The 15115-nt window shown below is 43.6% G+C and overlaps 1 protein-coding gene across 2 annotated transcripts in view; it reads left to right on the top strand.

Annotated features, from left to right (window-relative positions):
- SPAG17 (sperm associated antigen 17) overlaps nt 1–15115 on the top strand; it is a 742651-nt gene that overhangs the window by 88896 nt on the left and 638640 nt on the right. For both annotated transcript variants that reach the window (XM_033941513.1, XM_033941512.1), the window contains exon 6: nt 4904–5077. In XM_033941513.1, coding sequence (XP_033797404.1) covers nt 4904–5077 — 174 coding nt within the window. The remainder of the gene's footprint in view (nt 1–4903; nt 5078–15115) is intronic.

Genomic DNA, 15115 nt, shown 5'->3' with positions numbered 1-15115 from the left:
TCTATTCTAGCACCCGTTAATCTAACGGGCTTAAACACTAGTCCTATATAATAAAAGGCTAACTCGCGCATGCGCAGTCCTATTTTCGTGTTCCGTGCGCTGTAGGTCTGTGGCCGAAGGAGTGCGCATGCGCGCGAATACGTCACCACCCGATCGCCTCCACAAGCCGGACCGCAGCCAGACGACGTTATCCGTTTCTCCTGTCGCCGCCGCCGATCTCCGTTTCTCCTTTGCCGCCCACCCCCTTCTCTTCCCGCGGGTCCGAATGGCGATTCAAGCAGCGTGTACATCAGTCTCCACACGCTGCTTCGGGCCCTTCTACTGCCCTGATTTGCTCTGCCGCGTCTCTGATGATGTCATCAGGGACGTGCCAGAGTAAATCAGGGCAGAAGGGCCCGAAGCAGCGTGTGGAGACTGATAAAAGCGCTGCTGGAATCACCACCTTTGTAGTCCGGCCCGCGGGAAGGGGAAGGGGAAGGGACAGGGGCGGGTAGAGGAAACGCTAATGCTGCTGCACAGGGAACTGGGGGGGGGGAGGGAAATGGAGGGGAAGGGAATGCTGCTTTGGACGGACAGACAGACAGAGAGAGGAAGGGAAACACAAAGAAAATAAGAAATACACAGGGGCAGGTGCTCAGGGAACTGGTGTGGGGGGAGGGAAATGGAGGGGGATGGAATGCTGCTTTGGACAGACAGAGAGAGGAAGGGAAACACAAAGAAAATAAGAAAGACACAGGGGCAGGTGCACAGGGAACTGGTGTGGGGGGAGGGGGATGGAATGCTGCTTTGGACAGACAGACAGAGGGAGGAAGGGAGACAGAAAGGAAAGAAGAAAGACACAGGGTCAGGGAGATACACAGAAAGACAGACAGGCAAAGGGGGCCAGGGACAGAGACAGACAGAAAGGACAGCGGGAGCCGCGTCAGGAGGGGTGCGGGATGCGGCAGTGGGAACTTTTCCAATGGGTGCAACTGGGCAGCTGTCGGGAACCTCTGATCAGGGGCAGAGCAAGGTAAGAGTATCATAGGGATAAGAAGGAGGAGGGAGGATAAAAAAGGAAGGGATGCCTACTGCTGGACAGGGGGAGAAGGAAAGAGATGCTGATGGACATGGGAGGTGAAGAAAAAATAACGGAGGACTAATGTTGGACAGGGGGAGAAGGAAAGAGGTGCTGCTGGACAGGGGGGGAGGTAAAACAAAGGGAGAAGGGCTGCTGCTGCATAAGGAGAGCAGTGAAGGGGTGGTGGTGGACACAGTGGAGGTAAAAGGAAGGGAAAATGGACAGGGGGAGCAGGCAAGGGGTGGTGATGGACAGCCAAGGAAAAAGAAAGGCAGAAAGAAAGAAAGCGGCTAAGGAGAGAGAGAGAAAAAAAGACAGACACACACACATATGTTCTAGCACCCGTTAATCTAACGGGCTTAAAGACTAGTATATATATATTAGATCTATATTTAACAATACATTTGCACAGATAGCGCAAAAAGAAAGCAGCCCCCTCATTGCTGTTACCCCTGGATTAAGAAGCAAGAACTGTCGTCTTCATTTTTGGGTTTCCTTTGTCACATCTGGGAACATCTGTATCTTTTGTCCAAGAAATTCTTTGTCTGTTTTTAAAAAACAGTTTCAATAACCAATTTTTATCAGTTTATAACACCGTAAGTATGAGGGTAGCAGGTTTTACTAAATCTTTAAGAGATGTTTCCAGGATTGTTGTTACATTCATTTGTAAGTCCTGATTTTGTATCAACGGAGAAGAATCTTCATGTTCTTTCATTGGACGATAGAATATTTGTGTAAAAGGAGGAAACTTATCTTTAGAGACATTTAATATTTCAATGAGATATTTTTTTAACTTCTCTTTTGCAGATATCATTGGAGTTTTAAGAAAGTTTAGTTTCCTAAGATTATTAGAACGAGAGTTATTTTCTAGGTTTTCCACTTTTCTTCTTAAATTGGTATTATCCCTAATTAGGGTACCCTGCACCTGTTTTACTTCTAATAGTCCTTTTTTTTCCACCTTTGTTTTCATTATAGTAGTATCTTGATTAAAGCTTTCAGATTCTTCCTTTTGCTCCAGAACTTTTTTCCAGCTCCTTTATTTATGGGGATAATGTCTGCCCCAGGCTTGCGACTAGGTCCTAAAGGGAATCAAGGGTAACATTAGTGGGTTTTGAAGAAGCAAATGTACTTGCAAGTATTGGTTGAGTTTCCCCAGTCATAGGGCTTCTCTCCTTTCTGCCTTGTCCCTCTGTCTGCTCCATTGCTGTTTCCACCGCAGGACCGATTTCTTCTGAAGCCTGGCTCAGTAAAGCCTCCCGGCACAGAGAGTCTACCTCCTTGGATAGACTGTCTTCCCGCGGTGAGCTGGTTCTCTGCGGCTGTGGAGGTGGGATCCTAGCGTCGGGGCTTAGTGTCACTTCCAGCCCAGGGTGGTTCACTACAGCATCACTTATTGCCGGAACCTCCAGTGGACGATTCCCCAACAATACTTGCTCCTGCTGCAAGCACCTCAAGAATTCATCAGTAGTTATCAGAGGAGGAGTCCCTGGGCGCCGTTAGGCTCCTGCGATGCTCTTGCCCCTTCTCTTCGGTATTTTGTGGAAATATAGGTAAGACTTGGGGAAATTATTCTGGGAGTGTCTCACCCATAGGTCAGACCATTGCAGCCAACTTGGATCATGTGGAAGAACTTATTTTTTTGTAAAAAATGACTGCAAATGCAAAGGCTCAGGACTTGTTTAGTGTGGATAAAGTGTATTGGGGTCAGTACGGATGGTGGTTGTTCATTGTCAGACCGTTATGAAAGATTACAAGCACTTATTCGAAAGAAAGCTCCAGCTGCAATGTGGACCTATTGCATAATACATAGATAAGTACTCATATTCATATTTGAGTCCTACTTTGAATTTGGTCCTAGAATACGTGGTGGATGTGATAAACTTTATAAAAACTTGCCCAGTAAAAGCAATATTTTTCAAAAAATTGTGTGAAGATATGGTAGCTGAATACACATCTTTGTTATACTACTTGCACTCACACTGGCTTTCTTGTGGCAATATCTTGGCCCATATATTTCAATTACGTCAAGAACTCTACATTTTACTTGAAGAAGAAAAACATGAGTGTGCCAAAAACTTTGTGTGATATTTTTGGCAACATGCACATTTTGAAATTGATCAAGATTTCAGCTTTCAAAAAAAAAATTACAATTATGGTGGAGAAAAATGCGTGAAGACCGTGGCAAAGATTGTTTTCCCTTTATTGCAGTAGTTCATGATCTCCAATGAAGTTGTTTTGTCTGACAATATAAAATCAGTTTTTCAAGATCACCTATCATAAAGTAGATGATCCCATGAAATTCGCCTGGATTCAGGATTCCATCAGACTTTACTTCTGAAGAAGAAAATCTCATTGAGCTGTGACTTTACTTCTGAAGAAGAAAATCTCATTGAGCTGTGTTGCGACAATACGCTCAAGACACAATTTAGCAGCATGGATGTTACTGAATTTTGATGTTCAGTAAGAGATGAATATCCACTGTTAAGCAGTAGAGTATAGAGAATCTTAATTCCGTTTGCGACATCCTATTTATGTGAGGTTGGGTTTTCGGTGCTCACTGTGATAAAAAGCAAATACTGAGCGAAAATCAATGTGGAACAAGAAATGAGATTGTCTGTATTAAATATGGTTCCAGGGTTTGAAAAGATCTGTAATGAACAGCAAGCTCATCCATCTCACTAGTTATAACAATATTTTTTGTGATTATTTTTTTTATATTCGTTGTTGAATTTTTTTCAAATAAATAATTCAAAATTATTGTGATAACCTTTATGATAAGTTGTTTAAATTCTTAAATTAATAATCGTCTCAAGCTAACAACTATCAGGTTTGACCTGGAGAGCCATGGAAAAAATTTGAAAAATGAAGTGAGCCGTGAACAGAAAAAGTTTGGGAACCACTGTGTTAAAGAATACTAGTGTAGTCTGGTATTGGTGTACCTAACATTTAGAGCAGGTGTAAGAACAGGTGCCTAAATGTGTCAGGGATGTATATAATTTACAGTTTCCTGTAGGTTACATATTTAAGTGGGAGTCTTGCTTATGTTCCACCCATGCTCTTCCCATGTATACAGACCCTACCCACCCCTTTTGCAAATATGCAATATACAGGATAGTTGCTTATTTTCAGAATAGTGCTTAGGTGCCATATTGGCATATATTTGCCTACATGCTAGTATTCTAAACATTTGCATTCCCAATGAGCACATAATGTTAGTACCTAGTTTATGGAATTTCCCTGCACATGCAACTATACATAGCAGCTATAACAAAAACTAAATGATTCAGTTACTAGATTTTAAAGTAGAATTTAGCACAAAGAAAACGAAATTGGATATAAGGGGTAGCAACAGAGAGGTAAGGGTGCACTGTAAGGCAAGCATATAGAGCATGCTCCATGCAATTGTGTTCAATTACTTTGTATGCATGTATGTTTGTGTCTGTATTTTGTACATGTAGGTGGGATGGATGGTATTTTCTGATGTCATTTGCTATATTACTGTATATAACATTATTCCAGGTAGGTGTATTCACTAAACAGAAGAGCAGAAGAATAGATTTGTACTTTCAACAAATCAGTGGTACAGTCTATTTTTAAGAATTTTCTATAAAATGTTAACAGCTACTTTAGGCCACCTTTTGTCAAGCTGCGAAAAGGTTTTTTTTTATCGCAGAAAAGCTCCGACGCTCATAGAATTCCTATGAGCATTGGAGCTTTCATCATCATGGCCTGCGATAAAAAAAAAAAAAAACTCTCATGCAGCTTGATAAAAGGAGGGATTAGTGATTTTATTGACTGTACATTACAAAATCTTTTATAAATGTTATATTGCTTTTCACACAGATGATGAGCCAGATGATGGTCCAGATCATTATATTATAATTCTGGGTTTCCGCAATCCTCAAATTCTACCTCTTTTGGTTGACCTTGGAATCAATGTATCCACTGTGATAAAAATATCTTCTGAGAGCTACAAAGTTTTTGCTACATACCAAGAACTTAGTGTACTACCTGAAGGTATGATAGTGAATGAAAATTCTTCTGTAGCAAGTTTAGTACTCTAGTTTTACAAAGTATTTTCTGATTTGCAAATGTATACTTTGCAAGTGATAAGATGCAGACAAAAAATGGCATACAATATTAAGGTGAATCTGTCAAAGTCAAGTTGTTTTTTTAGAAATGTTTCCATGTACAAAGAGATGCCATTAAAGGACATTTCTAAATTCTGATCACTAGCAGAATACCAAGAAAATCTGACTTCACATAAAGATAAAATTATCAATATTGGGCAAAAATCAGTGAGCACATGAGGGATTTTTATATCAGTTTTGAAAGTGAAAGCATAGGCATTGGAATGGGGGGGCCCACAGGGGCCATGGCCTTCCCCAAAAAATTGTTGGTAAGATCTCTTGTGGAGTTCACATCTTCCCTCCGGGTTCCAAGGCCCCCTTTACCTCAAAAACTGCAAGGAGGGTGCTGGTATGGCACCAATTCTCCTGCGCTCCTGGGTTCCTTCTCTGAACTGTTTGTCTGCTATGGTCTACCCCCACAGTAAAGCAACTCCTGTTCTGGTTGGGAGGGCCATGGCAAAGAAACTATGCAGAGGAGGCCGTGAGTAGCATAAGTGAATTGCTACCGCATCAGCGATATCATTGTAGTTTTCGAGGTCAGAGGGGCTTAGGAACCGAGTGGGAAGGTTATTTGGTGGAACGCGGGGGTAGGGAGGGAGGAAGAAGGGAGAGAGCTGAATTGGAGGGGCAGAAAGGAGATGAACAAGGGACACATGGATAGAGGGGAGGGAAAGAAGATAGTGGCACATGGATGTAGGGGTAGGCAAGAGGGGAGGGTTAGAGATGGTGCACATGGATGGAAGGGAGATGAAGAGGAGGGAAGCGAGAGGAGAGAGTGTACATGGATGGAGAGGAAGAAGGAAGCGAGAGAGAGGAGATGGTGCATTTGGATAGAGGATAGAGGGAGAGGAGATGGTGCACATGGATGGAGGGGAAAGGAAAGAGAGCAAGGAGATGATACATATGGATGGAGGGAGAGGAATAGGAGGGAAGATAGAGGAGATGGTGCATATGGATGGAGGGGGAGGAACAGTAGGAAAGATAGGAGATGGTGCACATGGATGGAGGGTAGGGAAGAGGAGAGAGGAAAGAGATAGTGCACATGGAGGGTGGGGAAAAGGAGAGAGGGAAGGGATGGTACACATGGATGGAGGGTGGAGGAGAGAGAGAAGAGATAGTGCTTATGGAAGGAGGGGTGGGGAAGAGGAGAGAGGGAAGAGATGGTGCACATGGATGGAAGAAAGGGGGAAGAGATATAAAGTTAGATAGATTTGAGATGGAGGCAGAAAAATGGAAGAAAACTGAATATGAAAATCAGTGCCAAATATGGATGTAGTGCAAAAGATGAAGAAGGAGAGGAAAGAAACAGTAAATGCATAAGGATGCCTTGAAAACAGAATTAAGAGCACATAGGTAACAAGATGATCAGAAAACAAATTGCCAGATAACAGAAGTAGGAAAATGTTTTTATTTTCAATTTAGAGATTGAAATATGTCAATTTTGAAAATTTGCATCTGTTGGTTTTATATTTTGAACTGTTCAGGAAGAAATTCATTTCTTTTTATTTCTTTAGTTTGAAACAGTTTTTATTGATGACAAGACCAATGAATATGAAGCACAATCAAAACTGCTCAAGTCAAAGACATCCAGATAACAATAACAGTGTCATAAATATTTTTCTCTATTCATCAAACAGTTTTAAAATAGCAGAAGAAACTCCCAGCCCACCTCCCCCCCCCCCCCCCAATAATGAACCTCATCCCAAACTCTAGATTTAAACCTCCCTAGAGACCTGGGCTCTTATAGCCCCTGGAACATAAACAGGAATCCCCCTCCCCACCTCTGCCCACCATACATATGCAAAAAAATTTTTTTTTCACTAAATTTGCTCAACAAATAATCAAAGACTATAGTATTAGCTTACCCTCATTATATATTCACTTACAAACTATGCCCACATGGGGTCAACAAATCTAAATAAGCCTCCCAGGTAAGCATTGTTATTGTTTTTTTGTCTGGGAAACAAGATCCTGGAATTAGAAACAGAAATGAGGAATGCCGACTGGATGTGGTGGCGATATCTGAGACCTGGCTCACGGACTCCCACGGGTGGGACATGGTCATACCGGGTTACTTCTTGCTTCGCCGGGACAGGGAGGGCAAAATGGGAGGAGGTGTAGCATTATATACTAAAGATGACATTAAGGTCACCAGAATCACAGATGTCCACTACACTGGGGAATCCCTTTGGGTAAATTTGGCCAGAGGGAAGGACAAATGCCTGTATCTTGGCATAATATACAGACCCCCAAGACAACAGGATGACCTAGATATGGAATTAATCGGAGATATAGAGAATATCACCTTGCGTGGAGACACAGTATTGTTAGGTGACTTCAACATGCCTGATGTGGATTGGGACACACTTTCCTCTGCTTCCGGCAGCAGCAGGAGGCTATTAAACTCTATGAAGGGAGCAAGACTCAGGCAACTGGTGTTGGAACCAACAAGGGATAAGGCAATACTGGACCTGATACTTACCAATGGAGAAAGTGTCACAGAGGTTTCGGTGGGCGACACATTGGCCTCCAGTGACCACAACATGGTATGGTTCAATCTCAGGAAAGGTTTCACTAAATCTACCACACTGACCAAGGTCCTCAAATTCAAGGACACAAACTTCAAAGAAATGGGAGACTTCGTTCACCAGGCGCTACAAAGCCAAGCAGAAACCGATAACGTGGAAGAAATGTGGTCGACTTTGAAAGCCACCATACAAGAAGCAACAAACTGCTATGTTAAATCAGTAAGTAAACGGCGAAGGAACAATAAGCCACAGTGGTTCTCTGCGGAGATTTTGGACCTCATCAAGGAGAAGAAAAAAGCATTCATCTCTTACAAACAATCAGGGAAACAGGACTCTAGGGAAGTCTATCTGGCCAAGTCAAAAGCCGTCAAAACAGCAGTTAGGGAGGCCAAATTCCGCATGGAGGAGTCTCTAGCGAAGAACATCCAGAAAGGAGATAAATCCTTCTTCAGGTATATCAGTGACAGAAATAAGAACTCAGGCGGGATAGTACGTCTTAGGAAACCAGACGGAGACTATGTAGAAGCGGATTCGGAAAAAGCCCAACTATTAAATGAATACTTCTGCTCAGTCTTCACCCGCGAGGCGCCAGGACTCGGCCCTCAGCTACAGACAAGGGTTGACACAGATGACCCGTTTAGTAATTTCGAGTTTACACCCAGGGGTGTCTACTGCGAGCTGTCAAAGCTTAAGGTTAACAAGACAATGGGGCCTGACAACCTACACCCCAGAGTGCTCAGGGAGTTGTGTGATGTCTTGGCGGAACCGCTATCAGCGCTCTTCAATATCTCCCTTAGTACGGGTAACGTCCCGTTGGACTGGAAGACGGCTAACGTCATTCCACTCCACAAGAAAGGCTCCAAGATGGAGACAGCAAACTACAGACCGGTGAGTCTCACATCAATAGTGTGCAAACTAATGGAAACTCTAATCAAACGCCAATTGGATACGATCCTGATCGAGGAGAATCTACGGGATCCCCGTCAACATGGATTTACTAAGGGGTGATCCTGCCAATCCAACCTGATCAGCTTCTTTGACTGGGTGACGAGGAAGCTGGATGTTGGGGAATCCCTGGACATCGTATACCTGGACTTCAGTAAAGCATTCGATAGCGTACCACACCGCAGGTTGCTGACCAAGATGAGTTCTATAGGATTGGGCTACACATTGATGAAATGGGTTGGGAACTGGCTTGGAGGTAGGCTTCATAGGGTAGTGGTGAACGGCACACCCTCCGAAATGACGGAGGTAATCAGTGGAGTGCCGCAGGGCTCGGTCCTGGGCCTGATGCTGTTCAACATCTTTATAAGAGACTTGGCAGAAGGGCTGCGAGGTAAAATAACATTATTCGCCGATGACGCCAAACTAAGCAATCTTTTGGGTAAAAGCACAACAGACATAAATTCAATGTCCGACAACATGACGCACGACCTACTCCTACTGGAGCGCTGGTCTAGGTCCTGGCAACTCAGCTTCAATGCCAAAAAATGCAAAGTCATGCACCTGGGCAGCCAAAATCCATGCAAGACTTACACCCTAAATGGCGAGATCCTAACAAGAACTGAAGAAGAATGAGACTTAGGGGTGATCGTCAGTGAGAACATGAAGACTGCCAATCAAGTGGAGCAAGCTTCATCCAAGGCAAGGCAAATCATAGGTTGCATACGCAGGAGTTTTGTCAGCCGTAAGCCTGAAGTCATTATGCCATTGTAAAGATCCATGGTGAGGCCCCACCTGGAATACTGTGTGCAATTCTGGAGGCCGCATTACCGTAAGGATGTGCTGAGACTGGAGTCGGTCCAGAGAATGGCCACCCAGATGGTCTCGGGACTCAAGGATCTCCCGTATGTGGAACAGCTGGATAAGTTGCAGTTGTACTCACTTGAGGAACGCAGAGAGAGGGGTGACATGATCGAGACATTCAAGTATCTCACGGGCCGCATCGAGGTGGAAGAAGATATCTTCTTTTTCAAGGGTCCCGCGGCAACAAGGGGGCATCCGTGGAAAATCAGGGGCAGGAAACTGCACGGGGACAGCAGGAAATTATTTTTCACTGAAAGGGTGGTTGATCACTGGAATAGTCTTCCACTTCAGGTTATTGAGGCCAGCAGCATGCCTAATTTTAAGGCCAAATGGGATAGACACGTGGGATCTATTCACAGAGTAAGGTAAGGAAGGGTCATTGGGGTGGGCAGACTAGATGGGCCGTGGCCCTTATCTGCCGTCTATTTCTATGTTTCTATGCCTCCCAAGTGGCCAGCTCATGAATTTGAGGTCTCCCTCTCCAAAAGGCGGGTGGGTCCGAGGATGTACAGGACTGCAATATACATTTGTGATTGAGGAGACACACCTTACAACTGAACAAAATCCCCCTGGTAGGCATCCCTCATAAAGCTCCATGCATATCCAACACCAATTGTTCTACAGTTCCTGGAAGGGAGCAGTGCAAAAGTGATCTTAAATATCGCACCACTCCCGACCAAAAATTCTGAATAATAATAATAATAATAATTTTATTCTTATATACCGCCAAAGCCGTTGTAGTTCGAGGCGGTTTACAACAAAAAAGAGCTGGACCAAACAGCAAATACAGGTACAATATAAGATCATCAAAATACAGGAGAGCATGATACAGAGGTGAGGCATAAGAGATTTTGGGAACAATTCGGTTAGGGTTGGAGAGGAGAGGCTTGAGAGGACTTGGTTACAAATTGGTTAAACAAGTTTGTTTTTACAAGTTTTCTGAAACTTAGATAGGATGAAGAGGGCGTGATAATGTTACCCAGCCAATCGTTCAGTTGACCTGCTTGGAAGGCAAGTGTTCTGTTCAGGTATCTTTTGTAACGGCAGGCTTTTAGTGTTGGGTGGTTAAATAGGTGTAGTCTGCATGTGGGTCTGGATGGACATTCTAAGTTGAAACGGAGAACCAAGTATAAGGGGGCCGAACCTAGAATGGATTTGAAACAGAGGCATGCAAATTTGAATACCACTCTCGCTTCAAGGGGCAGCCAGTCGAGCTTTTGGTAGTAGGGAGTTAGGTGTTCCCATTTTTTTAACCCAAAAATCAATCGGAGCCGAGTTTTGGATGATTTGGAGTCTTTGAGTGATTTTTTGAAAGGCCCCAGATAAATGATGTTACAGTAGTTAAGTGAGCTTAGAATGGAGGATTGTACCAGTAAGCGGAATGAGATAGTATCGAAGTACTTTCTGATGGTTCTCAATTTCCACAGTGTTGAGAAGCCTCTTCTGACTAGCAAGTCTGTGTGCGCTTCAAGGGTAAGGTAGCGATCCAGAGTAACTCCCAGAATTTTTATGGAATCCTCAATCGGAAAGACTAGACCATTCAAGGAAATTGATAAATCTTTGATTTTGTTGTTTGGGCTCGCCTGGAAGAATTTGTTTTTATTCTGAGTTGAGTGTTAATTTTTTTTTTTTTTTTAATTCAGTTTTGCATATTACAACAAGTGTATCAGAAAAATTAATATAATCTTATAAATACACACTTGATTTTCTTCATGAACACTTTAAGTAAAATATATCATACTTATATTCATATTTTATAATGATTTAAATATTATGTAATACATTTAATAAATATGACAAATGTAAATAAAATAGAAAAACCCCTAATCCCTCCCTACCTATTTCAGAAAATCTAACCTAATACATCAAAATGTATTAATTAATTCATACATATTATGAGATAAATAAAATAATACCCACCCCCATCCCCACTTAACAAATATCTTATTATGGGAAAATGTTATTAATCATTACAAAAATTTGAGTTTTAATTTGAAATCGGCCATCCATAGTTTGATTTGCTTTAAGATGGATACCAGGTGATTCTTTGTCTCGGGTGTTAGGTTTGTTAGGGGAAAGATAATGGTGATGTCGTCAGCGTAGATGTAAAATTTGATTTTTAAACTTTGCAATAGGTTCCCCAGTGCGGCCAGGTGAATGTTGAACAGAGTGGGGGATAGGGGTGAGCCCTGTGGGACTCCGCTTGAGTTTACCCAGCTGAAGGAATGAGTGTTGTCGCTATAAACTTGGTAAGATCGTTTACTCAGAAAACCCTGGAACCATTTTAATACATTACCAGAGAGACCGATTGACTCCAAACAGTCCATAAGAATAGCATGATCAACTAAGTCGAAGGCACTACTTAGGTCAAATTGCAGGACCAGTGTACTTGTGCCCTGGCTAAATAAACTGTGGAGGGAATCTAGCAGTGAGGCAATAATCGTTTCAGTGCTGTGCCCAGAACGAAAACCTGACTGGTTGTCATGTAGTATATTGAATTTGTCCAGATAGGTTACTAAATCCTGGTTGACTAGGCCTTCCATCAATTTTACAAAGAAGGGAATGCTTGCGATGGGTCTGTAATTAGAAGGCAGTTTAATTGATTCTTTGGGATTTTTTACTATCGGAGTGATCAGGATTAGAGAATGACACGGGGAAAAAATCTGTCCCCGGCCCACCGTCCCCTTCACCACCTCGTCACCGCCATTCCCTTCACCGCCCCGTCACCGTCACCGCCATCCCCTTCACCGCCCCGTCACCGTCATTGCCATCCCATTCACCGCCCCATCACCGTCCCCGCAGCATCCATATAAGCCTTAGTACTGCAATATTTAGCTTATTCCTTTCTTATAAATCAAAGTTCTGGCTGCTGAACTAGAGAAAGAGATGTTCAGCTGTCAGGGCTTTGTTTATAAATTTTTATCAACACAACTAATATACTACTTTATCCTAAAGCAAAAAATAAATAAATAAATAGAATTTTTTTTTCTACCTTTGTTGTCTGGTTTTTGCTTTCCACATCTTCTCATTCAATTCCTTCCATCCACTGTGTGTCTTCTCTCTGCGTCTTCCATTTGCTGTTACTGTGCCTCTCCCTTCAGCCCCCCCCCCCCCCAATTGGATTGGTCTAGCACCCATCTTCTTCCCTCCGCTCCACCGTAGTCTGGCATCTGTTTTCTTCCCTTCCAGCGTCTTCTCCCCACTCTGTCTTCCACATTTCCCTTCAGGGTCTGTTCCTCTCTACCCTCTTTCAATGTCTGTTCTATTCCTTTCTACCACCACCCTTCCCTCCTCCTTCACCATCTGTTCCTTTCTACCACCCTTCAGCTCCTCTAGCGTGGCTTATCTATCTACCGCCCTACTTAGTCCACTTATGATAGCTGATCTTGGATTCCCTTGTGATTAGCTCAACCCGACACTGGAGCAAAGAAAGAACCTCCCCTCCCCCGGGAACCCTGGGCAGGCAAGCAAGCAGAAAGTGTGGGGATGCGGCCCACCTTACCCGAGTTTCCAGGGAGCAGGGAAGGATGCAACAATTCCTCCCATACCACAATTCTGAGGAGGTTTTGATTTTTCTATGAGGCAGGGCTGATCCCACCACTGAGCACATGGCCTCACATTTTGGCCCCATTTCCTTGTTCTTACTGATGAAAAGATCCTCAAAAGGTTTTTTTTTCTCCTGGTTGGTTAACCTTTTGAAGTTCTTGTCAGTGTGGTTAACCATTTTCACTATTCTTACATTTTGGCCCCATTTCCTTGCTCTTACTGATGAAACCAAATGAGGCTTTGCATCCCTTCGCATCTTCCATGGACTGCCCCATCTTCAGCGTCTTCTCCTCTCCATCCTCCCACCCCCAGCACCCTTCACGCAGTCCAGCAGCTTCCTCCTGCCGGCCAGCCGTGGATTTCCCTCCCTCCCTTTCCCTTACCTTCTCTTCTCTTGTTGAAACTGGCGATTTCTATAAGGCTATGTGCTGTATTACAGCCGGAGCCTTGAAGTCGCGTCGGGTTGCCTGCTAGAAAAGTCTCCTCCGATGCAACCGGAAACAGGAAGTTGCATCGGAGGAGACTTTCCCAGCAGGCAACGCGACGCAACTTCAAGGCTCCGACTGTAATACAGCATATAGCCTTATAGAAATCGCCAGTATCAACAACAAGAGAAGGTAAGGGAAAAGGAGGGAGGGAGATGCATGGCCGGCCGGCCGGCAGGAGAGAGGGGGCTGCTGGATCAAACGCTCTTCACCGTGCGTTCACGTTCGTTCACCGCCCCGTGCTAACCATTCACCGCTCCACGGGGCGGTGAATGGCCTTTTCCCCGATCTTGCGGTGACCTTTTTTTTTGGTCACCGTTTTGGCGGGTAACAGCCACCGTGTCATTCTCTAATCAGGATCTGGCCTAAGGACTCTGGAAAAGTGCCTTACCGTAGAAGGGAAGAAAGCCAAGTGTATAGCTTTGTTTTGAAGGTGACCATGGCAACTTTCATCACATTTGGTGGGCAACAGTCTAATTTGCAATAGGAATCAGCATATTTAGAATAGAACTTGCAGAATTGTTGCCAGTTGGGGATGGTAAAAGTGTTCCAGATCATGTCTACCCTAGGCTCATCGTTGAGTTGAGCAACTGGGTAATTCAGATGGTTGGATGTAGGGACCGAAAGGGTGGATTTCAGGTTGGAGATTTTATTGTTTAAATATTTGACTAGGGCATTGCCAGAGGTGGGAAGTCTAGGGTAGGACAGGTTAATGTCTGAATTTCATAAAGATTGTTAACTAGTTTGAAAAGATTTTTGATATCAGTGTCTGGAAAACCGATTTTTAGTGAGTAAAAGTTAGTGCGTTTAGTTGTTATGAGTTTTTTGTACTCTTTTTTTAATTTTGTTCTCCAGTTCACTCTCTCTTGACTGTCTCCAGATTTCAGCCATATTCTTTCAAGTTTTCGTAACTCCCGTTTCGCCATTCCTAGTTCGGCGTCGAACCAGCTGTTCAAATTTTTGTTTCTCAATTTCCTTGATTTTATGGGGGCCATTTTGTTTAGGATCTGCGTGCTCAGATTGGTCCAGGAGTCTACCGTAAATGAGTCAGGATCTGGGTTGGCAGCGATGTCGTAGTGTGACCAGAATTCCACTGGATTTACCAAGCCTCTTGTGGCTACCACTTTTTTGATCCTTTTTGTTACCTTGGGATTGGATGAGGAGCATCTTGTTTGCCAGCTGAGTTGGAAGTTGCTTAATCGGTGGTCTGACCATAAGGAATCAGTCCAAGTGGATTGCTCCCAGAGAATTTTGGGGTAGACTTGTTCTTTGGAGGAGAAGATAACTAGGTCAAGTTGGTGACCTTTTTGATGGGTCTTTTCTGGGGTTGGTATGAAGAGGTCTAGTAGAGTGATGAAGGATAGTAAGTGTTTGGGGTCAGTCTGCTCTACCTGTTCTAGGTGAATGTTCAGGTTGCCGGTCAGTAGGTTGTAGGGACCTGAAATTGAGTTTGTGAGGAGGAATTCGTAGAAATTGTTTTTGGTGGTGGACCATTTCTTAGGAGGGATGTAAAATAGGGTGATAATTAGGCCATCTTCTAACAAGTCCGACTGGAGTTTA

Source organism: Geotrypetes seraphini, chromosome 4, assembly GCF_902459505.1.
Source record: "Geotrypetes seraphini chromosome 4, aGeoSer1.1, whole genome shotgun sequence".
NCBI classification, from domain to species: Eukaryota; Metazoa; Chordata; class Amphibia; order Gymnophiona; family Dermophiidae; genus Geotrypetes; species Geotrypetes seraphini.
Note: the sequence above shows the minus strand (reverse complement) of the source record. Positions and strands in the feature narration are given on the sequence as shown.